At 56.0% G+C, this 27789-nt stretch overlaps 8 protein-coding genes across 8 annotated transcripts; 6 read left to right on the top strand and 2 right to left on the bottom strand.

Annotated features, from left to right (window-relative positions):
• Nucleotides 1-23: 23 nt before the first annotated feature.
• Nucleotides 24-716, top strand: GCG54_00003209 (uncharacterized protein; the record flags this gene model as incomplete). The annotated part of the gene is made up of 1 exon (XM_045403285.1): nt 24-716. One exon carries the CDS (start codon nt 24-26, stop codon nt 714-716), a length of 693 nt encoding a protein of 230 aa, XP_045261566.1.
• Nucleotides 717-8015: 7299 nt separating this feature from the next.
• GCG54_00003208 (uncharacterized protein) lies at nt 8016-8966 on the top strand (the record flags this gene model as incomplete). The annotated part of the gene is made up of 1 exon (XM_045403284.1): nt 8016-8966. The coding sequence occupies one exon, from the start codon at nt 8016-8018 to the stop codon at nt 8964-8966; it is 951 nt and encodes a 316-aa protein (XP_045261565.1).
• Nucleotides 8967-9628: 662 nt separating this feature from the next.
• On the top strand, nt 9629-10429 carry GCG54_00003207 (Pyridoxamine 5'-phosphate oxidase family protein ustO; the record flags this gene model as incomplete). The annotated part of the gene is made up of 1 exon (XM_045403283.1): nt 9629-10429. The coding sequence occupies one exon, from the start codon at nt 9629-9631 to the stop codon at nt 10427-10429; it is 801 nt and encodes a 266-aa protein (XP_045261564.1).
• Nucleotides 10430-11345: 916 nt separating this feature from the next.
• GCG54_00003206 (Regulator of nonsense transcripts 3A) lies at nt 11346-13354 on the bottom strand (the record flags this gene model as incomplete). Its single annotated transcript, XM_045403282.1, has 2 exons — nt 11346-13044; nt 13101-13354. The coding sequence occupies 2 exons, from the start codon at nt 13352-13354 to the stop codon at nt 11346-11348; spliced, it is 1953 nt and encodes a 650-aa protein (XP_045261563.1).
• Nucleotides 13355-13850: 496 nt separating this feature from the next.
• GCG54_00003205 (Serine/threonine-protein phosphatase ppe1) lies at nt 13851-16449 on the top strand (the record flags this gene model as incomplete). Its single annotated transcript, XM_045403281.1, has 4 exons — nt 13851-15255; nt 15311-15728; nt 15781-16210; nt 16258-16449. 4 exons carry the CDS (start codon nt 13851-13853, stop codon nt 16447-16449), a joined length of 2445 nt encoding a protein of 814 aa, XP_045261562.1.
• A 786-nt stretch (nt 16450-17235) lies between these two features.
• On the bottom strand, nt 17236-17820 carry GCG54_00003204 (UPF0587 protein C2D10.03c; the record flags this gene model as incomplete). The annotated part of the gene is made up of 3 exons (XM_045403280.1): nt 17236-17568; nt 17620-17734; nt 17786-17820. 3 exons carry the CDS (start codon nt 17818-17820, stop codon nt 17236-17238), a joined length of 483 nt encoding a protein of 160 aa, XP_045261561.1.
• A 373-nt stretch (nt 17821-18193) lies between these two features.
• On the top strand, nt 18194-20131 carry GCG54_00003203 (uncharacterized protein; the record flags this gene model as incomplete). The annotated part of the gene is made up of 1 exon (XM_045403279.1): nt 18194-20131. The coding sequence occupies one exon, from the start codon at nt 18194-18196 to the stop codon at nt 20129-20131; it is 1938 nt and encodes a 645-aa protein (XP_045261560.1).
• A 3749-nt stretch (nt 20132-23880) lies between these two features.
• On the top strand, nt 23881-27564 carry GCG54_00003202 (Glycerophosphocholine phosphodiesterase GDE1; the record flags this gene model as incomplete). Its single annotated transcript, XM_045403278.1, has 4 exons — nt 23881-23897; nt 23953-24098; nt 24172-27380; nt 27433-27564. The coding sequence occupies 4 exons, from the start codon at nt 23881-23883 to the stop codon at nt 27562-27564; spliced, it is 3504 nt and encodes a 1167-aa protein (XP_045261559.1).
• Between the last annotated feature and the right edge of the window lie 225 nt (nt 27565-27789).

Here is a 27789-nt window from a genome sequence, read left to right as displayed (position 1 = left end):
ACCGCCCCAAGTACACCACTCATATGTCTAACCGCCGCTGGTACGTCGAGACTGCACCGGACGGCCGGACCCAGTACATCTCCCTCAAACGCTCCCGCTCGCACCACTACTACGGTCACCCTCACTATGAGCAGCCGCAGTGCTCGCCGCCAGTCCAGCACCACCGCTGCTGCCGTGATGACTGCTGCCATCTAGGCCGCGACGAGTGGAACGACCTGGTCGAGCGGGAGCGCAAACTGCGCGAGGCGAACGACTGCCTCGCCCGCGAGAACGTCTCTCTCAAGGCCAATAATCAGGCCGCCGAGGCCGAGGCGCGCCGGCTCGGCGGCATCGTGCCCATACTGCAGGCCGAGAACCAGGCGCTCCGGGACGAGAACTCGGCGCTGCGGTGCTCGCTCGAGAACGCCGGCGGCCACACGGGCAAGTTTCACCGCGAGGTCGAGAAGCTGCGGCATCGGCTGCACAAGATCGAGAGGGAGCGCGACGCGCTGATTGCGAGGGTCAAGGAGCTCTCGCGGCACTACGTCTCGGACAAGGTCGAGGAGCTGCGGCGGATCATCGTCAACTGGGAGCGCAAGTTTGACGTTGTAGATGACCACAACAAGAGGCTGCGGAGGGACATCGAGGACCAACGTTGTATGATTCAGGAGCAGGAAGAGCGGCTTCGCACGTACGAGCGGATTCTGCGTCGGAACGGCTATGCGAGGTTCGAATGAGAGAGGATCGGGGATGGAGGGATGGACATATGTTTTTGACTTGCATTTCGCGGATCTCTGATGGATGCGCGAAGACGTTAGTATTACTGTTCAAGCGAAAGTAATCATCTTTCTTTGGCGGGAGGATGTCTGGCTGGATATGCGATACAGGAAGCCGAGTGGTAAGTCTCTTCCCGCAGGCACATCTTCAAGAGATGAAGTCTAACATTTGATGCATGCAGGCTTTCATTGGAGATTGTAGGATTCTATCATGATTGGTCTTTGACGCAATAGACTTCGACTGGCGATGCTTCATTGGACATCCCGCCATGCAGGTGCGGTTTGGCCCGAGAAGATTGCAGTCTGACCTTCGTTCACGACATTTCATTTGTCACACATTTCGGCTGTTTTTTGCATGCATTTCCTCTGCTTATTAGGGGGAAATTTTCTTCCTTGTTTTTTTTTCAACGGTCATGTCAGGGGACGACTCGACGGGTCACTTCTTTCACGCCATCTGTTGTAATTCAAGGGTATTACTAGACACCAAATTGACACTCCAAGACCAAGTCTCTTCAGGCTCATGACAGAATGGAGCGAATCTTAGTGACAGTAAGCAGTCTATTGCAAGCGCGAAAGTGTCAAAAATAGAGAAAAGGGCCTCAGTGACTCGACTTCGGCACAGGGTCCCGTCAGCAGGTTCGTCGCGAGTCGCAGACAGACCAAACCCGTTCCCATGACGCCAGGCTCCCACACCTCCGAACCTCAGCTCCCCATCACTCCTAGCAACCCTTCCCACCACCACCATCTCGACAAAACAACCTAAGAGGGTGGTCTGGTCTCGTTAGGTTCCGCCTGCCTGTCTGCCTACAGCATCAGCTCATTATATAAGCGCACACCTGCTTACGTACACCTTCTGCAGCGAAGGTCCTGCCAACGCATCACATCGAGGTGCCTACCTTACGTAACCTTCAGCGCCAATACTCTTGATTGCAACACCACCATCGCGCCCGCAGACCGCAGCGCTGAGCCCACCGCCGGCGACAAGGGTGCCTGCCGTCCATCTAGCGATGGTGTGCAGCTTAAGGCTGCAGCTTCCAATCTTGCGTTGCCAGGGCCTGAGGCGACCCATTTCCCGCTGCCTGCCTGCAGTCCCTACTTACCTCACCATACGCTTTCTCGCGATTCCGGCAAGGCACGCTACTTTGGGCAACGCGCAAGTGCGCACAACGCCCATTCGTACCCTCTCGCTTGAAGGATTCCGCGCGGGATCGATATCCTTGGAATAGCGACACTGGAGAGACCAGGGTCTCGCTCAGCTCGTTCGTCACCTACCTTGCCTTATTCCGGTCCCCTCCGGCTCCGCGAGGCCAACGATGCGATTCTTGGCTCTGCGCTGCGGTACACCTTGGCTAGAGTGCTGACAGACACCGAGGTGAGCGAGTGGGTTCCCATGTCGGAGACATCTCAGCCCGGCCTTCGGGATCCGTTTTGGGACATACGAAGGGAACCTGGAAGGTACTTGGACTGGCACCTGTGAGGCAGCTGGGCCGCAGCTGACTGCTTCATTCGCCGATCTCCCAAAGTTCTACGAGATTTGCCACGGAATATCAAGGCAAGGGCTGCGGGGGTCTGGGAGGTCAACAGCACCGCGGTGCTTTTGCTTCTTCGTGGGGGCCAAGACTTGTGGTTGAAAGAAAGATGGGAAGGACCACTCTGGCGAAACGGTGACCGGCGCCTGCCCGCCGCTGGACCTGTCACCGGCACGTCCTGGGCCGGCGCAGTGCCCGCCCGCCGCTTTTACTCTGTTGGAATCAACCTACCAAGGTGCCTACCTTAGCAAGGTAGGCACGCCCCGACTATGGGCAACCTTGGAGGGAGGACCACTTCCCATTCGACAACCAATGGCAGCTGCAACTTCCAGATTATCTTCCAAATTTTCCTCCTTCTCCAACTAACCCAGTCTTTCTCCCTCTTTCACAATCCACAATGTGGGCAACGGCACTCTTGCCGCCCACGTTCACTTTGGTTCTGTGCCTGATGCATCTTGGTATCACAGCCAGATGATGTCGACACCAACTCGGGCGGGAGGGACGTCAACAGGCTCATGACTTCTACGGTAAGTAGGTAAGGTGCGATTTCTTCCAGTTTCCTGCCGGATCCCTAGATCCGGCTCCTTCTTTCCTTCAGTCTCTGTTTCGGCGCGCATTGTTTCCACGATTGCGGCAGGGAGACCACCACTTGCTGCTGCTCCTTCCACGTTTTATTTCTTTCCTGTCATCTGCCTTCCCAATGCTTCTGGCTCCTTCCTTCCCATGTCCGCGCCTGCACTCGCCGCGGGAAACCTCATGAAGAGTAGCCGAAATCTGGGCTTGCTCTGGTTCCGCTGCGAGACATGCATGGACTAGGAAAGCGAGCAGATGGGACAGAGTCACTACTACGGCGGATGGGCTCACACGGGCAATGATGATATCCAGCACACAGTCGACGGGGAATCCATTGGGAGCACGGCAATGGCTGTTCATGGACTTGGCTGAGCCTGGGATCACGGGGGCACATTTCACAAGGGGGTTCAAGTTTGGGACTGGGGGCTTCATGGACATTAGGCATCACCTGAACACTGGGACGGGAGTACGTTTCCTTCATTCATTGGTGAAAGGCCTAGCGGTCTCGACGGTACCGTGCTGCCAGCCACCAGTGGTGCCATCTCATCAAGTTTCTTTGCCGTTAGTAAGTTGCAAGAATCCAAGACAAGACAGCGAACGATTGGCATTCATCTGCCCCCCCATGGTACAAGACAATCATGGAAAGGATTGCTTGTAGTCCGTCAACTGGGGGGAACTTTGAGACTGTGATGAAGACCGACTCCTGCATGTCGATGATCTGAGTCTCGAGGAAGGGGGAATACATTTATTGGGGATACACGAATGACGATGGGTTACATGCTGCGGATACATGAATGACGATTGGGATACAGGATGCAGGACAAGTTCCGATACGAGCCGCGACGTGTTGTTGGTGTGGTGTTGAAGAGAAGAAATGATGGAGGTGGAGGGGAGAGGAGTAGTCCTTTATAATCGAACGGTTCTGGCGTGATTTGGTGGTCGGCGTCCCGAAGAAGGGAAGGAGCACAGTGAGGGCAGGTGCAATGACGCTGATAGAGCAGGTGCAAATCCGAACCTCCTTCCAAAAGGTGGTTTTCTTGAGGCAGAAGGCAAGAGGCACGAAACAGAAGGCAGGAAGCATGAAGGTTCTGGACCAGAGCAGGCTCACAGGATGGAAGGAGGCCCTGGGGAAAATATCGGAAGGAGTCTCTGGAAGCAGATTATGGAAGCGAGTTGAACACTGAATGTGATGACAGTTCGAGAGAGATTGATCAATTGAAACTACTGCATATCATGATTCCTGTCTATCTGCGTCGAAATATCTTCCCATGTTTGCACCGTCCCTAGATTTGATGAGATGGTGCCTTCCCAGACTCAAGGTGTCTTCAGCACGGCCCGTGCTTGCAGAAGGTGAAAGGGCTGAAGTTGCGGCATCCACCCTTTGGGGCTGACAGGAGTGCCTTACGTTTAAATCAGGGAAAGCGCTTCCATATGGAGGCAATGTCCTCACGCAAGGGACACACCGTGATGCCAAAGACATGATGCTTGTTGTGTTCAACACCTGACAAGCACTAAGGTCGGCGATGCATTTCGAGACTTCATATGTGTAACTTCCGAATGCGGAAAAAAAAAAAAAGTCTACCGTTATCTGCAGAATTTCCCATGTCTTGACGTAGCCCAATTCAAGGTCGAAATCATTGCTTCGACACTGGATGACTGAGCACGACGTTGACAGACTGCAGTGACTTACACGGGAGAAAATGTGGGGGCTCAAGTCCGCCGACAAGGATGCCAGACCTTGCACTTGCCTAAATAGGACATCTCGATTCGCCGCTTTTACACCTGCTCTGAGGTCTCGACCTCAAAGCACCTTGGTTCAAGCGACCATGGTAGTTTGGGCTAGGTGCCCTGATGGTTGGTATCATATTTCACCTTTTGGTCCCTAACAAAGTTTTCCTTCCCCTTGGATTGAGCCGTTATGGTCGCCGCAGTAGATCTGAACAAAGGTAGCACCTCCAGAAAAGGTATAAAAGGACGTATATCCCACGATTTCCGTCTTCTTTTTCTCATCAATCTAGTTAGTCAGGAGTGGGTGAAAGTGAGATAGCCAACTTTACATGGATAGACCATGGTTGCACTAGCTTTTCTCAATCGTGGAGTGACGGCCCGATGAGAGAAGGCTCAAACATACTGAAGTTGGTGAGGTTAGTGCCAACAGCATACGGATAGACCATGCGCATCCCGGCGGTGATTCAAGCCTTGGCCCTTCCAAAATCATGGGTTAGACCGTCGTGAGACCATGAGGCAGGGCCAGAATGAATTAGAGACGATGGTGGTGATCTCACTGAGTCTCTGGGACAGGTCGTACTGAAGTCGGACGTAAGACACCCAACAGTACGTGGATAGACCACGTGCATTCAGGCGGTGATTCGCCTTGGCTCTCAAGAAGACCCTGAAGAACATGACCAGAGAGTATTGGAGACGATGATGATATCTTTACTGAGTCTCCAAGCAAGTTCAACATACCGAAGTTGGTGAGGCAGTTAGCCAATAGCACATGGATAGACCATGTGCACCCAGGCAGTCATTCAAGCCTTGGTCCTTCCCGTCCAAATGCTGGGTTATATTGTTGTGTGGAAAGATAAGGTAGGGCCAGGAAGAAATGGAGACAATGATGATAGCAACTACTGAGTCTCCGGAGCAGGCAGTCATTCAGTGAAGTCAACCTAAGACGCATAGCTGCGTTCTCTAACAGGACCACGGGACTGACCTCAACATATTTCGTTATGTATTTTCATGTACCTCCAGTATGTAGAATGACCCTGGCTAGTTGAATTGAGGACTCCGAGTGTCAGCATTTAGAGGCAAGACTTTGAGCTTTCGCCGTGTGTGGTTGGCGTCTTAGGGTTTGACAGGCACGTTGACGCAGGCCTTGCAGGGGAGTGCCTGCTGCGCTAGCCTGCGGGGCGGTGCTGTCTAGTCCGTGCTTAGCTGCCGTCCGCAGCGGATTCCCGGTGACATGTTTGCTCTGGTGTCCGCACCTCTTAACCACTCACCATCACGACACCCCAGCCCGTTCGTGATAACCATCGCCATGCGGCCCGCGACGTTCCTCCCAGCGAACGGAGACGACGGAGGAATCATGTCGAAACTGACCGATCCGATGACAGAGACTCAGCTGGTTTCACTGGCCGGAGCGAGAATCTTCGATCGATCAGCGGCAAGCAAGTGCACCACCATCTCCTCGAGAGCGCCAACAGGATGAAGCAGCCTAGGAGGCTTGCATCGAACGCATGAAGTCGAATGATAGGAGCCTCAGTCACCATCGTCATTACGAGCGGACCCCATCGCGACGCGGGGTCCAAAGTGCAGACGCCAATTGCCAGAAAAGGCGTGACTCACGACGCGACTCGCTGGCCCATCACCTGCCCCTCATCGGGGTCTCGCGACGGCCTCTCTCTAGGCTGCAAGCCGATCTGGCTTTGCGATCATTGTCAGACGATTGGTCCGAATACCGACACGAACGCAACGCACATCATCATCCTGGATCGACGGGGAGACAGAACAGGCTTAAGAGACTGCGAATAGCTGCAAGAGAAGTACTACGCAGCGCCAAGAGACCCTGTTCACGCCGTTGCGTACTCTTGCTGTCTCGTCCGTCTCCTCGTCGTTTCCGCAGGCCTCTCTGTCACCTACCTGACCTTACCTCACCTCGCATTTGCTTCGCCATGCTCAGTCTCCCTGCGGTCTGCAAGAGCCAACAGCCTGCTTCTGTTAGGCGGATCAGTCTGTCGGGTACTCAACCCGCGTTGGCGGACCATTCCACGCACGCACAGAAAATGGACAGGAAACGAGGGAAATAAGGCGTCCACAGGAAAAAAATTCAGCAAAAGAAGGCAGCCAGAATTTGCGTATCTGCCTTGCTGGACGCCTGCGCCGCCTCCAATCAGAACAGGTCCTCCCACCGAGAAAATTGAAGCAAAGCCTCCCACCAGCACACCCCCCTTTTTCCAGAAGTGCCCCTCCCCCTCGAGGACCTTGGACCTTGGACCTGGGAATACATGGAATTGTGAAGGGGTCGGCGGAAATGGGAGTCGATTCCTTGTACAGACGAGAATCGCCTTTTTTCCACTTCGCTCCCGCGTCCCCACACCCTGGCTGGCGATGGATGCAGCGCCATTGACAGGCAAGTTCTGGGCCCATCCCTCGAAACAATCCCCATCCTCGTCAGTCCCTCGTCTCCCGTGTCCCGTCAACCGTCACGCCAACCCACAGTTCGCTAGGCAGGACGGCCGGCGGATCGCGGGCGCGGGTTCACCCTCTCATCATGGGCCGGGGTGAGAGAGGGACGAGGGAGTACTGTGCAGACAGACTGCAGCCAGACTTGCAGACTGCAGCAGAGAAAGGGCAGGGCATGTTTGGTCCCGTCCTCCGTCCCCGTACCCAAGCGATGACTCCTCTTCTGGACTTCGCCAAGAGGCCACCCAGCCCTACATGGTCAATACCGACGGGCTACCTCAGGAATGCTGCAATCTCTTTAGGCCACGGAGGCATGTTGTAGGTATCTCTGCCGTTGCCGTCTGGTCCTCTCCCCTGTCGCACGCCTCTCTGCTGTTCCTCCCTCCCAATCCATCGCGACTTAGCCCCGGAGGCAGCAGCAGCGCAATGCAATCCACACCATCTCTGTCAGTCGCTCACTCGCTCTGCCTCTGCCTCTGCCACTCTCCTCCCTCCGAGACCGATTGTTGTTATTATTTTTATGGTCTGTTCCTGGAGACTGCAATGGCTGTGTCTAAATAAATAAAAACTTCCATGCCGACGCATTTCCCGTTTCCCTCCCCCTTTCCCCTTCATCTCAGTCTCAGGTTTCGCTTATTAGTGTTGCTGCCCAAGTCCCGCCAACCTCCAACCCGGGAAAAAACAACCAAATTACCACTGCGACCCAATTCGCCCTTTTCCTTTAATACTTGACTCACACACACGGCCTGTCTTAACCCGGTAGCCAACCACCACAACCGCCCACATCCAAATTCGAAAATTCTGCCTTGCCCGAATAGGACGCAGCTCAACTCACTCACATATATACGACCGCGGCTTCACTTTTCCCTCACCTGCTGCGGCAGCAAAAGGCATAGATACACATTCGCCTCGACCTGGTCCATCGACCCAACTCGGCTGATCGACGACAAGCAGCCCAGCCAGGACCCAATCAGCAACCATGTCGGCCAACGACTCCAAAAAGTACCGGAGGAACGTCTCTTTTGAGCCGGTTCACAGCGTGTCAGTCAGAGGTCACCGCCAGCAGGCGAGCGATTCGGGCGTTGGCTCTGACCAAGATTCCTACAGCACCAGCCCCGATCGCTCGGCGCAAGCCTACTTTGACCTGCACAAGGCTCATCTCAGTCTCAAGGATGAGTACACCAAGCTGAAAGACGAGCTTCGCGATGTCAACGCCCGCTTCACCGCCTTGCAAAACACTGTCGAGGTCCTCGAAGACGACAAGGAGAAGCTGGTCCGCGAGAAGCGCACGCTCAGGGAGGAGAACGAGAAGCTCAAGGAGGACGTCCGCAAAGCCCGCTCCAGCCAGCCCCGTGAGCGCGAGCGCGAGCCCAAGATGACGGGCGCCATGCCCGTTCAGCAACCGCCCTCTCCCAAGGAAAAGTCTCGCCGCGGTGAGAGCAAGGTGCGCCGGAGTGAGAGCAAGCGCCGGACCAGCGACGACGAGAAGCGTCATGAGGAGAAGCGTCACGAGGAAAAGCGCGAGAAGCGCCACGATGAGCAGGAGCGTCAGGAGCGCAAGGAGCGCAAGGAACGCGAGAAGCTCCACGAGGAGGACAAGAAGCGCCTCAAGAGCCGTTTCGACCACAAGGACAGCAGCAGCAAGGATGATGGCAGCGTCTCTAGCGGTAGCTCGGGCCGCAAGAGCTACGTCGAGCCGTACGGCCCCTCCGCACCTCGTCCCACCGCGGAGCGTCCCCGTAAGAGCCGTGCCGACTCGACCTACTCCCAGATCAGACCTCAAGTCATCGCCACCACCACCATCTCCGACTACGAGGGCAGCACGGCGGTCTACGACGACGGCTACGCCGGCGAGGACGGCCACTACCACGCATACCCCCTCGCATCCCCCCTGCCAGACACTACCCGCGGCAGGTCGCGTCAGTGGTAAGGGCAATTGAGAGAAAAAATTCCCAAGCCACGCGCGAAAAAACAAGCCCTGTGCGACGCACCAAGTCGGGCAATTTTGTTTAACGAGAAAATACGTTTATGATGCGCTGCATCACACCAGTCACAGCGGAAATTCTTCACAATCCCTGGCACCGCATCCCGCATACAGGCGGATAGCGGGAGCCAGGGCCCGCTAAAAAGCCCCCTCCCCCTTCCCTCGCCCGCGGCGCCTTTCCCCCGGAAGGCGCCTTTTCCTTTTCCTTGACACCTTGACAGGAGGGATGAGCATCCAAGCCCAAGCCTGCCTATCTCACCCCGCACCGACCTGGACCAAAGACGTCCAACATGGGATGAGACGCAATGGGTTGACTCATTCCTCTCACACGAACACGACCGCCATTGCCGGTCGCGGACTCGGACTCGATTCTATTTCAACGATGCGACCGCTTCTTCATCTGTTCCTTTTCATTTCATGTACCAAATCCTGTACCAGATTTCATTTCGTCGACATTGCGATACCCAATACCCTTATATACGTTTGAGACGACAAACACCTTGGATCAATCCAGCCCCCTTTCTTCTTCTTCTTTCTCCAACAGTCAATCGACTCCAACTTTCAACTGCGAACCAAGAAAATTACAAAACAAACAAAAATCACACACAATGAAGCTCTACCCCTCACTGAGCTCCGACCTCGCCGACTGGGCCGCCCGCCAGCCCGTGTTCTTCACGGCCTCGGCCCCGACCCACCTCCCGCACGTCAACGTCTCGCCCAAGGGCCTCTCCGCCCACTTCGCCGTCCTCGGCCCCAACCTTGTCGGCTACATCGACCGCACCGGCTCCGGCTGCGAGACCATCGCCCACAGCTACGAGAACGGCCGCCTCACCCTCATGTTCATGTCCTTCGGCCCCTCTCCGCGCATTCTCCGCATTTTCTGCCGGAGCCGCATTGTCGAGTGGGACAGTCCGGACTTTGACTCGTGGATGAAGCGCATCGTCCCGCAGGGCAGCAGCCGGGACTCGTACGACGGCGCCAGGGCCGTCGTCCTCGGCGACGTGTGGGAGGTCCAGACGAGCTGCGGCTTCGGCGTGCCCATGGTTAGGAAGGAGCTCTACGCCCCGGCGGCGACATCCGAGGACGGGTCTCTCGAACAGGGGCAGCAATCACCAGTACATCGCGAGCTCAAAGACGAACTCTCCGTCTTTGAGGAGCGCCCCACCCTCGACAACTACTGGAAGAAGCGCGCCGACAACAACACCGTTCACAAGTACCAGCTCGAGACCAACGCCTCTTCCATCGACGGCCTGCCCGGGCTCAAGACGGCGCGGCGCGACGCGGGCGAGGTCCTCTGGCTCACCGACGCCAGGTCCCGCGCCGCCCGCGCCCTTCGCGAAACGCACGGCATCCTGCTGGGAATTTTCCTTGCTCTTTTGTTTTACGGTGTTTTGGCTTTGGTAAAATGAGCGTCAGCAGCAGCGGATGAGATATCAACCTTGTTTGTAATTGGGAAACCGGAAAACCACCGGTTTTGCAGAAAGTATTTTGTGTGTGTCACGTTGTATGATTTGCATGGGAGCATTATCACATTTCCTCTTTATTTAGATAGACTTTTTTGGGCCCTTGTTTATTCGGAAATGAGCGGCTTCTTTTTTGGGACGCGTTTGCACGCAGGAACGAATAGCTATGGACTGATGGATCTATGGATTGATGTAGGGCACTGCCTTTTTTTGTAAGCTTGAGATGGCGGGATCACCCCTTAGAGAGATGTATCTCCGTTGAGGACAATCAAAAGTTAAACTTGGTGTTTTTTCTACTACAACTCCTTCTTCTCGAGCCCATACGAATGTGACGTGACCCAGTGATACCGAGAGGCCCAATGATACTGAGAGTCGTATTGATGCTCTCGTGGCGCCGACGTGCGTTAGACTCCCTCCAATTATCCACTCCGAACCATCCACTCGGGCCCTCACTCGCATCCCGCCACGGCCCTCCATTCGCGCTGCTGGCCGTCCCATCCTGTGAGACGATGGAAACTCTCCAACAGGTCGACGTCGAATCGATAATGTGTGACTGCAAGTCAGCGACCGGGGGGGTTTTGTCAAGGGTTTGAGACGCGCACGCCCAATGGTTCGCTGCTTGGGTTCCCGAGGCCCCCCTTTGGGCAGAAACGCAGCCACGACCACAGTGACGGCGTCGCAATCCTACTTTTTTTTGCCTTCGCCCTCGCCAGTCAACCACATTTCCTCGCCGACGTGCCGCCCATGCTAATGCCATGCTGGGGCCACGCGCACGCATGCGTAGGTAGGGTAGATCGATGTAAGGTACACACAAAAATATACCATTCGCAAACCGTAGACTTGGGGTGGGTTGCCTGAGCAATCATCCCGCACCTGCAGCCTTATCCGCAGCGGGAGCGGCGGCGGCGGCGGCAGCTTGCTGCTGCGCGTCCTTGTTGGCCGCGGCCTTGCCGCCACCACGGCCACGCCTAGTGCGCTTGTGGCGCTGCTCCTCAGGCTTGTCAGGGTTGTTTGTTGCGTTGGCGTCCTTTTCCTTGTTTGCGCCGGAAGCTGAGGAGGATGCCGCGGGCGCATTGGAGGAGGAAGCTGCGTTGCCAGAGTTGTTGGTGCTGGCGGCGTTGCTGGCAGCGGGCTTCTTTTCCTTGCGCTCGAGAACCTGAACAGTGCCTTGGGCGACAGTGACTGGGCTGGCGGCGATAGCCTTGGCGAGCCCGTCGTGGTCAGAGAAGTCAACGTAGGCGAAGCCCTTGCGCTTGTCGATCTCGACGAAGATGACGGTTCCAAACGCTTCCATGGCCTGCTTGAGCAGGTTCTCGGTAACACCCTGGGACGGGTTGGCGTGCTTGACGAAGCCGCGGGTGGCGCCAGGGGTGACTGCAACAGAGCTGGCACCCTTCTTGGAATTGCTGCCCTTCCCTGAGCCCTTAGGTCCTGTTGGAGGGTTGGCTTTGGCGGGCGCTGGTTGGGATGATGAGGCCTCCTTCTCGGCCTTCTCGGCCCTTTCTGTCTTCTCCTCGTTCTTTTTCTCATCCCTCTTCTTGAGCAGCACAACAGGGGTCTTGGTGGGCGCTGGGGTGTTGGAAGAACCACCAGTGTCGTTGGACTTGCCCTTTCCTTCACTGGCAGCCGCGTTCTTACCACCTCCACCTCTACGGGTGCGTCCTGACTTGGGCGCACTGGGTGCCGCGTTGCGCTCCGAGGATTGGCCAGCATTGGAGGAGGATTGGGCTGGTGGCGCGGGTGGTGCCGCAGCAGCCGGAACTTCAGCCGCGGGCTGAGCAGGCTCCTTCGGAGTCGCAGCCTTCGCTTCTGCCTCTGCCTTGGCAGCGTCAAGACGAGCCCTTCTATGAGCGCTGCCAGGACTGATGCCAAGGTCGCGCTGCAGAATGCGTGCAGCAGCTGCAATACCAGCTCGTCGGCTCTTAGGTGCCTCCTGAGCGGCCGAAGAGCTCTGGGTGATCTGGCCGGCAACGGCCTCTGCTGCTTTGACGGCATCCGCGGTTGCCTTTTTCGTAAGAATCTTGACCGTCTCCTTGGGCTTCTCCGCAGACCTCTCCGTCTTCGAGTCCTTCTTGCCCTTCTTCGAATCCTCTGTAGACGCCGATGCCTTGCCCTTGGCGTTCTGAGATTCTTGACGTGCTTGCTTCGCGCTCTTAGCTGCGGCCGCCTCTTTGGCCTTGTTGGCCTTCTTCTCCTTGAGGAACTCGATTAGAGGTGTCGTCGTGACCTTGGCATCCGGCTTCGATTCGTCGGCCGCATCCTTGCTTTCGCTGCCCTCGGTCTCCTTGTTCTGCTCGGGGTTGGTCAAATCTTGAAGGAAGGCCATAAACTCTGGGTCCTGATCGATCGTTCCCTGCCTGGGGTCGGTGCGCTTTTTGCCGCTTGGAATCTTATTGTAAGACGCCATCTCGAGAACCGGAGGCCCGACAAGGGAGGGACTGTTGGACGTCATTTTGGCGTCCTCCCAGGACCTGGCCTGTATCAAGCTGGAAAGGGTATTTAGGTCCTCGCGCTTCAAGACGTTGAGGTAGACTCTTGCCGGCCGCGACGGCTTCGCAGCGCTGCGCGAACCACAGTCAGTCCGATTCGCAGTGCCAGCAGACTGACGAGTACCTACTCTTGAGAGATCTTGCCGGCCTCGAAATTGTGCCAGCTGACAAGACCCTGTCCAGCCTTCCACTCATCTCCAAGCTTGTTCCATAGTTCCTGCTCCGTCAAGCCCGGAGGCAATCGCCTGATAACGACTTTGTGGCCTTCGACCGCAGCACGACTCTTATTCGACTTTGGCGTATCGGCGGCCGTCTGCTGGCCAGAGACAGGAAGGACACCGTTCGTCTTACGCGAGGCGCCTTGGGAGCCTGATGTGGCCATCGTTGCGGACAAGGCGTTGTTTGCGACTCGAGTCGATGTGTTTCTTGTACTGTCGGCGCCTGACTCCAAACAGAGTGCGCGACTTTGTCTTGAGGCTGAATTGGTGTTTCAGTGAGCCAGATGAAGATGATGTGAATTACTTTCAAAGGCTGTTATGCCGAAACTGCTGAATGATTGCTCTGTGCCCTAGGTACCAACAAGGGACACAGCCTTGGGCCTGTGATTGTGGTAGAGGTGTGACGCCAGGGTAGCGGCGCGGGGCGCTTTGGTTCACTTCAATCACGGATCTGAAAGAATGGAGCACAGAGCACTTTCCGTCTGAAGTGGGCCTTATCAGATAAGAGCGCACTAGCCTCTTTAGGATAGCTTCCTTTGGCAGGAACTTCCCAGGGCCATCTTCGGATAAACCTTAACCTGCCACTTCTCTCTCGGACAAACCTTCTTCCTGCAACAGAGTTTATCCGAGATTCACCCAGGTGGAAGCAAGCCACAGACAATGGACAAGGGATCCGAGTCCACCGAGGTCACCGAGGGCGAGGAGCCTCGCAAAGACGACTACTTTCCGGAAGCTTTTCCGGATTTCAGTGAGGACAACATCAACCGCGGACTTCAGAATTCTGTGAAGGACAACAGCGCGACAACTTCGACTTATTCGCCGCCAAGTGAAGCCCAGATCGAGGCTGCAATCAAGCGTGCGAATCTCGCCTTCGCAAACCCGCTTACCAACGTCCCTCGCCGCGGGCCAGCTGGAGCCGGCCGTGCACGCAATCGCTCAGCGGAGGTATCCTTCAACCTTCCCGCAAGACACTCTGACCTCGGTCAACAGCATCAGCCGCCCGATCAGCAGCAGCAGCAACTTCCTCAGGCATCTACCGCCGGTCCTGTCCCGTCATCTGCGTCTGCGTCAGGTTCAAGTCGTGGTCGAGGCATTCCGGTCCCTGGCAGAGAAACGGCCTATATCCCCACTTTAACCGCCGCCAACCGCACTGCAGAGCTGATACGCCCGCGTGCGCCCAACTTCAGTCGCCCACGTCCGGTCGTTGTTGGGGCTTACGATAACCCCTACCAAGAGCATCTCCAGAGAGTCGCGCGTCGTGAAGAAAGCGACAGACGCGCCCGTGAAGCATATTCGAATTCTTCGAGAAGTCCGGTTCAGCAGCCTAGACCTCTCCCCGAGCTACCCCCTGGCGCTACCACCCCACCGCCTGTTGTTGTCGCACCCAATCGTGCTACCCAGGCCCCTCCCCCCGCCCTGCCCGCCGATCCACCGCACCCTCTGAGGTCAAATCCGATCTTGTCGACGCCCCAAGACCCTCCGTCTCTCATTCTCTCACGCCGCCGACCACGCTCATCCTCGATATCACTTCCTTCCAACGACACCCCCAACGTCCGTCCCAGCCCTACCTCCGGCCGACGTGTTCCCGAGCCAATCGCAGAGGAGCCCAACCAAGAGGACGACTTCGAATATTCCGAAGAGCCACAGGTTCGCACTGCGCAGATCGGCCGCGTTATTCGACGTCCTAACGACCCCACCAAAGACGACTCATTCCAGCCATCGCTTCGCGGCGGCAGTCTCGACATCGGCGACTTCCCCGAGGGATTCGACCCTGAGTACTACGAGTCCGACGAGTACGAAGACGTAGAGTCGCTAGAGTTAGCCGAGGAGTTCAACCCAAACATCTCAGCAGATTTCGATCCGTACGAAGTCGAGAGAAATTCTCAAGTTTATACACAAGCGTTGAACGACAAGATGGCGAGCCATATTCCCCGCCCGGGCCCTGCCCAACTATCTCCCAACGCAGGCCTGGATGAGTGGCTGGAGGAGGCCAAGCAGTGCCACTATCTACCAGAGCGCGCGATGAAGGAGCTTTGCGAACTAGTGAAAGAGGTTCTGATGGAGGGTAAGGACCGCGCCATTCGGGCTGATTGTGCATCTTACTGACCTCACGAATCCAGAGTCAAACATTCAGCCCGTGTGCACTCCAGTGACAATTTGTGGCGACATCCACGGCCAGTTCTACGATCTCTTGGAGTTGTTCCGCGTCGCAGGTGGAATGCCGGGTGAATCGCGAGTTGAAGCACCCAAGACGGCCACAACAGTCATCAGCCCCGAGGATATTGAGCCGCCAACGGAGATCACCAACCCGAAACTGAAGAAGAAGGTCAAGAATGCAGGCAGCCCTGCTCCCGATGATGAGGAGGATGATGAAGCGGCCGCTGCCGATACTAGCACAACCTCAAGGCCCGATTCGGCCGTTGAGGTTAGCACGGGCTCTCAATCAGCCGACACCAGATTCGTGTTCCTCGGCGACTTCGTTGATCGTGGCTACTTCAGTCTTGAGACCTTTACCCTTCTTATGTGCTTGAAGGCCAAGTACGTCGCATGAGAGAAATGGGGCTCAAGCACATGCTAACTCGAAGTCTAGATACCCCGACAGGATTGTTCTTGTACGTGGAAACCACGAATCTCGCCAGATCACCCAGGTGTATGGCTTTTACGAAGAGTGCCAGCAAAAGTACGGCAATGCCTCGGTTTGGAAGGCCTGCTGTCACGTTTTCGATTTCCTCGTCCTGGCTGCTATTGTTGACGGCGAACTACTCTGCGTTCACGGTGGTCTCAGCCCTGAGATCCGTACCATCGATCAGATTCGCGTCGTTGCCCGCGCTCAGGAGATTCCCCACGAGGGTGCATTTTGCGATCTTGTCTGGTCAGATCCCGAGGATGTGGAGACCTGGGCCATCAGCCCCCGTGGTGCCGGCTGGCTTTTCGGCGACAAGGTGGCTACAGAGTTCAACCATGTCAACGGCCTGAAGCTCATTGCCAGAGCCCATCAACTTGTCAACGAGGGATACAAGGTATGTCTCTGCCACTTGTCACATATCAATCAGCTAACATATAGCAGTACCACTTCCCACAAAACTCTGTCGTCACAGTTTGGTCTGCTCCCAACTACTGCTACCGCTGCGGTAACGTAGCATCCATCATGACTGTGGACAAGGATATGAGCCCCAAATTCAGCATATTCTCTGCCGTTCCGGATGACCAACGTCACGTTCCCGCCAACCGCCGTGGGCCGGGTGATTATTTCCTGTAATGGAAGTTGTCACTGCTTGACGACTGGAAGTGTCTTCGCGATTGTGCTAGACTCAGGGATGGGGCAACAGAGGCATCGCCAGTTTTCGCATTATACTGGGACGTCTCCTAAACAACCGCAGGTCTGTGGACGAGTCATCTGAAAACTGCATTGTTCTGCGTTGCCAGAGGTCACGAGGATCTCCATCGAGGTCTTGGTCAATATCATGCGGCAAGACGACTAGAAATGACGAGGAGCGATCTTATCACGTTTGCGAGCTTCCAGGTCTGGTTATCGACTGTTTGCGGACAGAAAACAGGAGACCTGGACAATCGACCACGACAACGCTTGATGAAACGTGAAGGCGATGGAGAGTTGGCTGATTTCCCCAGGAAGCAAGTTTGCGTCCAACCCAGCATCAATACGCATTCCTCATGCTCCAGCGCGAAGGAGAGGTATGGGGCGAGCCTTCAAGACAGCTCGCTTAGATTGCATAGAAGAAGGTACATGGCAGAACGGCGGGTTGGCTTCGTGATGTCTGATGATGAAATGCATGGAATAAGAAGGTCGGTAACACCACCTTGTAGAATTACGTTAGGTTAGAGGTTAAATACCCGATACATGTAGGTCTCGACGTTGTAGATGTGAAAGACTTTCAATGTATCAATGTCTTCGCCGAAATCCGTCGGCCAAGCGTAGCGCCATGATGGTATTTGCGCGCTCTTCAACTATCGACGTCAACACAACAACTCCGCTCCCACCCGTACGCCGCCCGGTATCACTTCCCCAAAGACTTTTCGAATCCATCTAAGCACGCTTGATCTCCCACTTCAGCTCCTTGATGCTGACCTCCTCGCCGGCCTTTTCGTCGTAATCGAACCACTCACCGTCGGTGAGCTCGATGGCCGTGAACTTGGTGCCCGAATCCGCGCCCTCTGCGAGCCACTCTCCCTCGGGAATAAACTCGACAAACTCAAGGCCACGGCAGTCGAACTCAATGACTTTTTGTTGCTTGGCGGGCTCTCCCTGCTCGTAGGCGGCGGGGGCGGCCTTGATGGAAGCCGAAGACTCGCGCTTGCAGTTCTTGCACTTCCACACAAAGTTGGCTTCGCCCCTGCTGCCGCTCATCTCGTTGTTCTCCTGGTAAACGGTAAGTAATTATGTACAATGCTGGTGGAGAGCTTTACAAACAAATCGGTTGACACCAACAGTCTTGTCGTGGACTTCGCGGCACGATGTACATTGGACTTTGAAGGTGTACCAGAAGGGGTTACCCTCGCTGTCGTCGGGGCGAAGGTTGGTGACCCTATTAAGGTCAGCGAGAGCCAAATGAAGAAGCCAGCGATGGCAAACCTACCCCTCCAGCTCTGCAGTAAGATAAAGGGCGAACATTTTGAATATGCTTCTTTTAACCCCTCGTGTCTAATAGGCCAAATGTTCAAAGTGTTTCTTGAGGCTGCAGGATGCCCCTCTGAGCTCACAGTAAAGCATTCGATGGTGGGGTTGGAGGGGCAGTTGCGTCACTTCTGTAAGCGAAAGGCACGTTTAGCCAAATATTTGCCCCCACTTTATCGCATAACAGCAATTTTGATATCCCCGATCTTCGATTGGGTCGGGCTCGGCAGCTCGGTCCTTGGAACGACAATATTTACGCATCAGATCATAATCTCGACGCCGACGGCCCCCCGACGCCCGCCCGCACCCGCCTTCGAAACGATCAATCGCACTCAATTGGGGCTGCCTTTGCAGCCGGAATGCCGTCAGAATGCAGGCACTCTGGTCCAGAGCGGGCCAGGCGCCTCATTGCGGTTGCAAGGCCTGCTTCAAAGCCGCGGGGGGCATGGTACGACAATCCGCTACGCGGGTGACGCCCCGGAAACCCACCTTTGGCGAGATGTTCACGGCCTGCTACACGGGCATCATGGCGTCCGCCGCTGTGCTTGATGCGAAGGCCAAGGACGAGCGACGGCTGAGGCTCGAAGAGGAAATCGCGCGGGCGAAACTGGAGCTCGACAATATGAGGAGGAGCGTGCCGCAAGATGTGGAGCCGGGCGAGGCGCCTCCAGCAAGCTTCGAAAACCGATACAAGGGCGCGTTATTCGACCATAAACCGCAGAAGGGCGAGATTGCGGAGTTTCTGGACTCGCTCAGTCATACGGACGGCAGAACGCTTCGCAGGAACGGCGAGATCAAACGCCTGCTGAAGGAATTGGGCTTCGAAAAACCAACGGATGCGTTTGTCGCGCCAGGCGATTTCGGCTACACAGATCCCTTCGCCAAGCTGATCGAGACCAACGACACAGAAACGGACGACTTCCTGATGGGCGAAGAGCGACTACAAAATCCGCTGATGAGCCACCGTGCGCCCAAAAACTTTGTTCAACTTCAGATTACAGAAAAGAACATGGGGAGTTTGGTTGATAGGATTGTTGAGGATTCAAGGAATATTTTAGGGCCCCGCGACTGGAATGACCTTCAGGAAGAGGTTGGCCAACTCAGGCAGGGAAACTTGCCGTACTACGAGCGCCAAACCGACATGATTGACGTCAAGAAAAACAGTGCGCAGCTCAACTCCATTATAGGCTCAGTCTTCGCCAGCACAGACTACGACCAACGTACAAAGATCGGCAAGATCTGCTATAACCTTCTGGCGTCACCGCAACCGCCCACTACTTTTACATACAACACCCTCATCGCAGGCTTCAACCGCAACGGGCTGCATCCTTTGGCCGAGAGAGTAGTACGCTCCTTTTACAACTCCAGAGTAGAACCAACAAGGAAGACGCTGGTCTGTCTGTTGAATCATTTCAAGGAGACAGGAGATGCGAGGGGTTTCTTCGGCGCTATTCACCGCATGACGGGCAAGGATCCACGCGGCATCTGCATACGGAGGAAGGCAATCGAAGAAGTTGAGGAAGATGATCGGTGGCTCATATGGGCAGCGCTGAAGAATGTTGCCATCAACAACGATTACGTGACCGAGCGGGCATGGTTCGACCACGACATGTTCACGGCTATAGTACATGGCTTGCTGAGGTTCGACTACGTGAGACAAGCTGCGGCAGCCTTCGCCGTCGGCCTCAAGCACGGCATCACGTTTAGCGCCGAAACGACCACGCACTTGCTCGAGCAGGTGACATACACCTTGGACACAACCGCTGCACAGCAGCTTCTGCACGCCATTGAGATGAAGCCCAAGCTCGTCGCGCCAGCATTCGGGGAATACAGGCACCAGAAGGATCTCGCAAGGCGCATTCAAAACCTGATTGACATCTGCCTGCTTGATCGGACGGTGTATTCTGTGACCCCATGGCTGCGGTGGCTGCGAGTGGACGAGTCCCAGTTAGCTGACGAGACGCAAAGGCGAGGTCTGCGCATCGTCAGCATCATGCAGCAGACCAAGAAGTCGCATGTGAAGATTAGGAGTTGGCATCAAGATCTGAACACTATGAAGTCAAAGATCTTCAGCAGGAATCAGTCTGAAGCCGTCTACGCCGCCCGCATGAAGGAGCAGGCTCAAGCGAATGGCAAAGATGATGCAAAGCGGAAGAGGGCTACGAAGAAGGCAGCGCAGATTGCGCTGCCCGCAACGTCAACGCAAGAGGAGGCGGCAAAGCAAGTTACGACGTTTGGAGAGCACGTCTCTCAGCAAGGCATGTGGTGGGAACGGGACGGACAGCTGGCAGCCGCGAGCAGCCTTTAAGTAGAGGAGCATAGGAGCGCGTGTATTTCTAGCATGGCATCTTGGATGAATCAAGATGGCGAACATGTTCATTGGCGCATGCACAGCATGCCTATGGCGAACCTGATATCAGGCATGGGACGCCGGTCATAAAGACCAATTTTCTTGACACATTCAATTAGAACACGATGATGTACAAAGCGATGCGTCAATCTACTTGCGTCTCGTGATACAATACCGGCGCGTTTCTCCGCCATGATCCGGGGTCGTTCCTGTCTCTGCTGTCTCTGCTGCTTCTGCTTGACCGGAAGTGTAGATTCCAGAAGAGCTTAAAGATCAAGCCAAGACGGCGGAAGATATGCGAGAGCAAGACGGGATGAGATGGAGGAAGAATAACAAGTGCGTGCATAAAGTGCCAATGACACTGCAACGCCTCAGATTGCCTCTCCAATTGATCCTTTCGCGAGACAATCCAACAATGGGAACTACTCGATATCATCATGCTCTTCGGCGCGGTGCGTTTGCGGTTCAGGCACCGGAACGGGGAACCGGCGGGTAGATCATCATCAGCGGAAGGGGAGACAGCCAATGGCAGGGGCGCTGCGATGCACTGTCGTACATGACAGCATATGGTTTGGGGCGATTTCCTTGGCTCAAACGACCTACCTACTGCGTGACTGCGTACCTAATTGCGGTGCGCTTCTTTCGCCGTGCCTGTGCCTGGGGTTCTGCCAAGGTATATGCAGCGACAGTGCGTTGGGAAATGCCACACGCAGAGTTGCACTTCAGAGCGTTCCGCCCGCAGGGATGAACTATGTTTGTTGCGGGAGGTTGTGGTGGTTGCCAGTCGTTTGGAGGGTGCGGGATGGGGTTACGTGTGATATCATTCTGGCAGGCATTCGGTTGCTTAGTTTGCTCCAACGCTGACGTTGACCTTTGATTGACAGCAGCAGGAATCAAAGGTAAGAGAGAAATGATAAATGGCAGAGACAAATTGGAAGTCGAGGAGGAAAGTCAATTTGCAGCCCAGAGTTTTGCACAAGACGACGGCCAGCTGAAGAGAGGGGGGGCGTGCCGTGGTCCCAGACGGGGAATTGGCCCGATGGAACCGTTGAAGCCAGCCAGTAGGTGGTGGTTGACGGTTTTGCGTGATTGAGCGGTGGTACGGATAGTCTATTCGTGAAAAGGTTGAACCTGCCACCGAACTCTGTGCCCCCTTTACCTGTGGCACTGAGGCGACAAGAATGCCACGGTCGTGAGCCGCAAGTCTGGTATTCCCAGGAACTCGAGAGCCTAAAAAGACTAGCACTGCGTAGTAGACCGGGTCCTTGGTCCCATGCTTGGCCACGGCACCCATTCCCCTTCTACGCAGTAGTGCACTGTAATTAGCCACATGTCTAACGATGCTGCCGTTATTGCCATCGGCCCCCAGTATGACTGATTCACGCACGAGAAGGATTGGCGGCGTCGTTCCGTTACTCCTCTTCTACCTCCACAGCTTAGGTATATAGTTGGGGCGGGGTGTTGAAGAAGAAAAAAGACTCCAGCAGGTGCATCGTGCATCCGAAAGGTTGGCTGATATCGTCACTCGTGTTCCATCCGGGTTTTGCGAGGCCCACCGCGTCGACCAGCCATCCTTCCATCGAACCCAGTGAACTTGGTCATTCGGGGCCAGTCAGCACTATGGGCGTTAGCAAGGCAGTGGTCCCTCCGTGTTTTCCGAACGACCACGATGCCCTCCTTTCTTTGTCAGGTCCAGGTCGCTGCAAGGCCGGGATGCCGAGGTTTTCCTGGGCTGCCCGTCTCTGCCCAGGTGGCAGCAACAGGACCCCTAAAATTCTAAAACTTGGAACATGCATCGAAGGGAACCAGATCCGGTGTGGAGCCCTCTCCTCCCCGTTCTGCGTGGTCCTTCGCCTTGTGGCCCGCCGCCCACCGCCGCCGCCGCCGCTGCTCGTCAGTCACAGGAGTCCGTCCGCAGCGCGGAAAAGAATCATTTCGCCGCTGAGTGGGAGGGGACTGGGGTGTTTGGCCATGGGCATTTTTAGCAGCGGTACCTCACGATGGACCTTTCAGCCTGGACGGGCCACGGAGGGCGACCGATGTCGGTTTTCAGGGTCCTTCCCGCCCCCGGAGAGGTCATGAGGACGAACGACCTGACAAGCGTCAAGCGTCGAGGCGGTCAGGAATTTTCTTTCCCACCCTTACGACAGTCAGATGCCGGAAAGGGGGGGATTTGACCACATATTTGATTTGAGACGGGGGGGAAAGGGGAGGGGACTACTGCGGTGCGGTGCAGTTCCCACGATGCATCGGTGAGGACGAGATAGGGCGCTGTCTGTCACCGTATGTACCGACACTGGGAGGGAGGAGCAGTGAGTGAGTGAGCTTTGTCAGTTGGTTCTACCTTACCCGTAGTACGGTACCTTAGGGGAAAGACTGGAAGACCAACAGAGACGCTTGGGAGAGCCACGGTGCGGCGTGCCAAGGATGGGATGGGATGGGCGGGCGATTTGTGCTACACCAACGGCGGGGTGGACATGGACAGGCCCGCCAGCTGAAGCCGCGGTGGAGCGGCAGTCCCGTGACCCCGCGAATCACGAGTCGGCCGCGCTCCACGGGCGGCCAACGGCGGCTTCCCAGTGGCTCGACTCATCGGTGCGATAACGCCACACCCCGAGCTGTCCTTTGCCTTTTTCCCTCTGCTGGGCCCAGTGTGCCAGCCAGTGTGCGCAGTCACGTTCAGAAGGGACTGGCGCTGGACTGGCGGCGCGGTTGCTACTGTGTCCGATTGTGTACTGTGTGTGAGAGGTGAATGAAGCTGGCTGCTGGTGCCCTGCCTTTTTTAGGGGGGAAGAGACGGCGGCGCATCCAGAGCCAGGCAGGTGCCGTGGCCGTAGCAGGTACCCCACCGCATCTAAACAGGTGCTGTCCCGAGGACTCGGTAGTCACTGCGCAGCGAAACCCAGGTGACGAGATACAAAACCACCGGCGCAGGAATACCTCGGGGCCTGGACCCAGCTACTTGGCCGGCCTGGTGGATGTGAGATGAGCTCACACCTCTTCTTTTCTCTTTTTTGGCATGCTTCCGTCACTTTTCACGTCCGGGTCGGTCTGGTCTGGTCACTGAGCTGTCTGGCTTTCATTCATAATCCCCCTCCAACCCACCGACCGATGCTCCCTGGACCCAGATTGCTGCTTCTCGGCTGCTTCTTTCGATTCTCTGCTGCGTCTTCTGCCTGAGAGATCAAAAACCGCATCGTCATCAAATCCTTCAGTCAATCAATGGCGAGCTGGATGTGGAGCTCCTTCGTCCTGCAAAAACCGACAGGATTCTCGTGACTTGCACCTGGAAAAACCTGGGACCGCAAAAAAGAAAGGCAAAGAAAGCTACCTTGACGGAGACACAATTGGCATCTGCCAAAAAACAATCGCAGCTCGGAGCTACGCGCGGAACTCGAAGCTTGGTTGCCTTTGCGCTTCGCTACTACAACAGCCACAACCTCTCAACTAACTCCGATACCCCCAAGAAACGACCACGAAGAAAGAAAATGAGCGATTACGGCCTCTAGCCCATCTGCATTTACAGCAGCTGTTCAATTTCCTTCGACCTCGTTGTTCACTCATCAGCCTTTTGTTTATTTTTTCTACAACAGTCATTCTGATATCGATACCGCTTCGCACGACCGCTCATACCTACCTGCCGCTGGAACGCCACAATCGTCACCGGGCCCCCTGATAACCGGAAATAGACCCTCATATCATACACCATGAAGTTCAGCAAAAAGTGCGATAAGACTGAAAACAAATTCCTTTTGGATTATTATCCCCTGATTTTACAGAGACACTTTGGCTAACACGGACGGCAGCCTACCCCGCAACCAAGTCCCCGAGTGGGCGGCCTTTTACATCAACTACAAGGGCCTCAAGAAGCTGATCAAGGCAGCCGCCCAGTCGGCCAGGAATGGAGAGAAGGTGGACTTAGCAGGTTCGAGCCGGACCGGACTATGATGATGGATGCGCCGTTCAAGACCCCTAACCATATTTGTTTTTCTTTGCAGAATTCTTCTTCGCCGTGGACCGCAACCTCGAGGACGTGGACGCCTTCTACAACCGCAAACTCCATGAGAGCGTCCGCCGTCTCAGCCTGCTGCGCGACCGCTATGGCCGCGTCCCCGACGTCGTCTCCAACCTCGACGATGACGAAATCGAGGAGCTCATGGCCGCCCTGTTCGAGATGCGCGTACAGGTCCGCAACCTGAGCTGGTTCGCCGAGATCAACCGCCGCGGCTTCGTCAAGATCACCAAGAAGCTCGACAAGAAGCTCCCCGCGGCCGCTTCGCAGCACCGCTACATCTCCACAAAGGTTGACCCCCTGCCATTCGCCCAGAATGTGACGACAAGTCGTCTGATGGCCGAGATCAACAAGTGGCTGTCTGCGCTGGGCGACGCCCGCAACATTGACGATTCCAGATCCGACAGGTCGGTGCGGTCGCTGGGCCGCGTGTCGTCCAAGGCGATGTTGACGCTTTCGCAAACCCTGCTCGACACCTTGGACCAGGCGATTCGCAACGACAACGTGGAGTCTCTGAAGGCTGGTTTGGAGGAGGGCAATGTTCTTGGCGAGCACGCCTCTCAAAACCTGCTCCTTAACATGCTGCAGCGTTCCATCGCTGCGAGATCCAAAGCCAGCATTGCATACATTCTCGGCCAGCTTCCTTCGCTTCATGAGGTCGATGACATCAACGAGCGGAACTGCATTCACCGTCTCGTCATTCACATCGGTCGCACGAGATCCAACGACCCCGATAATGAGCCGAAATCCTACCCCTTCCCGATTGGCACTCAGTTCACCTCTCATGACCTTCAGCCAGCCACCTCCTCCCAATTGGTCACTCCTCGCGCGCTCAACCAAAATGAGACCAAGCTTCTTGGGAAGGACGACGAGGCCGTCCAGATTCTCATGTACCTCCTCGACTCTCTCAAGCCCGAGCAGCGACAGGCGCTCAGCAGCAGAGACTCATTCGGCCGCATCCCGCTTCACTACGCCGCCCGCTTCGGCTTCGTCGTTGTTTGCCAGATCATCATGGCGAAGATGCAGGAGTGGGGCCAGTTCAACGTTGAGAACGGCATTGACGCCCCCGAGTGGCAGGATAACGATGGCTATGCGCCTCTGCACCTGAGCGTCGTGGGCGGTCACCCCCTGACTACAAAGGCGCTGCTCCAGGGTGAGAACTGGCAGGGCGTCAGCGTCAGGAAGGCCGAGATGAGAAAGACAGTGTCCAAATCTGGCGCCGTCCTGGCCATGGCCACCAAGTCGAACTACAAAGTCATCGTGGAGATGCTCGTCGAGGCTGGCGTGGATATTAACTGGCAGGATAAGACGGGTGAAACCGCTCTTCATCTTGCAGCCCGCTTCGGCCACGATGAGATCGCCAAGGTGCTGCTCAAGGGCACCGATGAGCAGAAGGCTGATTTGGAGATTGGCGAGAACTCATACGCATGGACGCCCCTTCACGTTGCGGCAGTCGACGGCCACCTATCTATGGCGCAACTGCTCGTTGACGCCGGAGCTGAGGTCGCCAAGGCTGATTCTTCTGGCTGGACCGCCAAGGAGCACGCCGCGCTGCGTGGTCACTTGGACATTGCTCGACTGCTTGCGGCTCACCCTGCCGCCGACCTCGTCCAAACCACTAAGGAGCTCAAGGTCAATGGCGACCACTCACGCTCGTCGTCACCTGAGAATAACACTTCTCTCGACGGCCGCAAGTCGAACGGCGCCCCTCGTCCTCTTGAGCCAGTCAAGACCTTTGGTCATCGCTACCTCACCGACAAGAGCATGGTCCTGGTCAGCCTCGGATCGATGGATATGCGGAAGAACATGGAAGCAGTCAAGCTTGACCGCGTTCCCCTTACTGAGGCTCACTTGACGGAGCTAGACACAGCTCTGTCTATCGTAGTCTCGGCTAGCGGCGCCCAGGGCGAGCCGACCATCGTCGACCTTCCCGTTCACGAGCACGTCTCGACAGAACCGATCGTCTTCCAGGCCGCGGACCCCTCAAAGGTCAAGATCATGTTCGACATTGTCCCAACTTACTCTGGAAATGAGAAGAACAAGATTGGACGTGGTGTTGCCCTCCTCTCCTCCATCAAGCCCACCATCGGCGCCAAGCGCATGAACCTCCAGGGCGATGTCTGCGTGCCCATCCTGGCCAGCAACTTGGACGTCATCGGCACTGTCAACTTCAACTTCCTTGTAGTCACCCCCTTCTCCCACCCCAACATGGAGATCAACTCCCAGCAGACCTACTGGAAGAAGCTTGCTACGACGATGGTCATCGGTCACCGCGGCATGGGTAAGAACCTGACGAGCAACAAGTCTCTCCAACTCGGGGAGAACACGGTACCTTCTTTCATCGCAGCAGCCAACCTAGGCGCTCAGTACGTCGAGTTTGATGTGCAGCTCACAAAGGACCATGTCCCGGTCATCTACCACGACTTCCTTGTCAGCGAGACGGGCATCGACGCCCCCGTGCACACACTCACCCTGGAGCAGTTCCTCCACATCAACCCTGACTCCAAGCGCTCCAACGGCAATGGTGTGAACGCAAACGCAGTCAACGAGAGCATTGAAAGGGTCCGCAACAATGCCCCGGGCCCCAGACAACGCTCTTTGTCCATGGGCTACGCCGGCGAAGGCCTCACTGGCAGCGGCAACAACCTCGAGGAGCGCATGAAGCACACCCGCGACTTCAAGACCAAGGGCTACAAGGCCAACTCGCGCGGCAACTTCATCCAGGCTCCCTTCGCCACCCTCGAGGACCTCTTCCGCCAGCTGCCCGAGCACATTGGCTTCAACATCGAGATGAAGTACCCCATGCTGCACGAGAGCGAGGAGCAGGAGATGGATACCTACGCCGTCGAGCTCAACTCCTTCTGCGACACCGTGCTGTCCAAGGTGTACGACCTCGCTGGCAACAGGCACATCATCTTCAGCTCCTTCAACCCGGACATTTGCCTGTGCCTCAGCTTCAAGCAGCCCTCGATCCCCATCATGTTCCTGACCGATGCCGGGACGTGCCCTGTCGGCGACATCAGAGCGTCGTCGCTGCAGGAGGCCATCAGATTCGCGAGCCGCTGGAACTTGATCGGTATTGTTAGTGCCGCTGAGCCCCTCATCAACAGCCCTCGCCTGGTTAGGGTCGTCAAGGAGAGTGGTTTGCTGTGCGTCAGTTACGGAACGCTGAACAACAATCCCATCATGGTTCAGGTGAGTTCCCAATACCCCTTCCCTTTCACATCAAGATACTGACTGTCAACAGCGCCAAGTGAAAGAGGGTATAGACGCCGTCATCGTAGACAACGTGCTCGCCATCAGAAAGGGTCTCACAACCAACGAGGAGGCCCCGAATGGCCAGTCGCTGGAGGAGGGATCGGAGGGTGACTCGTCTTAGACACAAAAAGGCTTTTTCGGTTTCGACAGTACGGAAACTTAGGAAACAACAACAAACTTGCATGGCGTAGCGTTTTGGTGGGACACATGGCATCAGGCTGAAGTCCCGAAAGAGGACTGGCCTTTCAACATTACAGGTGGATGAGGCATCGGGGCTTAAACATGCCCCTTGGCTTTTATGGACGGATGGATGGATATGTCCATTAGCCAGTCATATAGTATGTCT

Source organism: Colletotrichum gloeosporioides, assembly GCF_011800055.1.
Source record: "Colletotrichum gloeosporioides strain Lc1 chromosome Unknown consensus_63, whole genome shotgun sequence".
In the NCBI taxonomy this organism is placed as follows: Eukaryota; Fungi; Ascomycota; class Sordariomycetes; order Glomerellales; family Glomerellaceae; genus Colletotrichum; species Colletotrichum gloeosporioides.
This window is presented reverse-complemented; position numbering and strand designations above follow the sequence as displayed.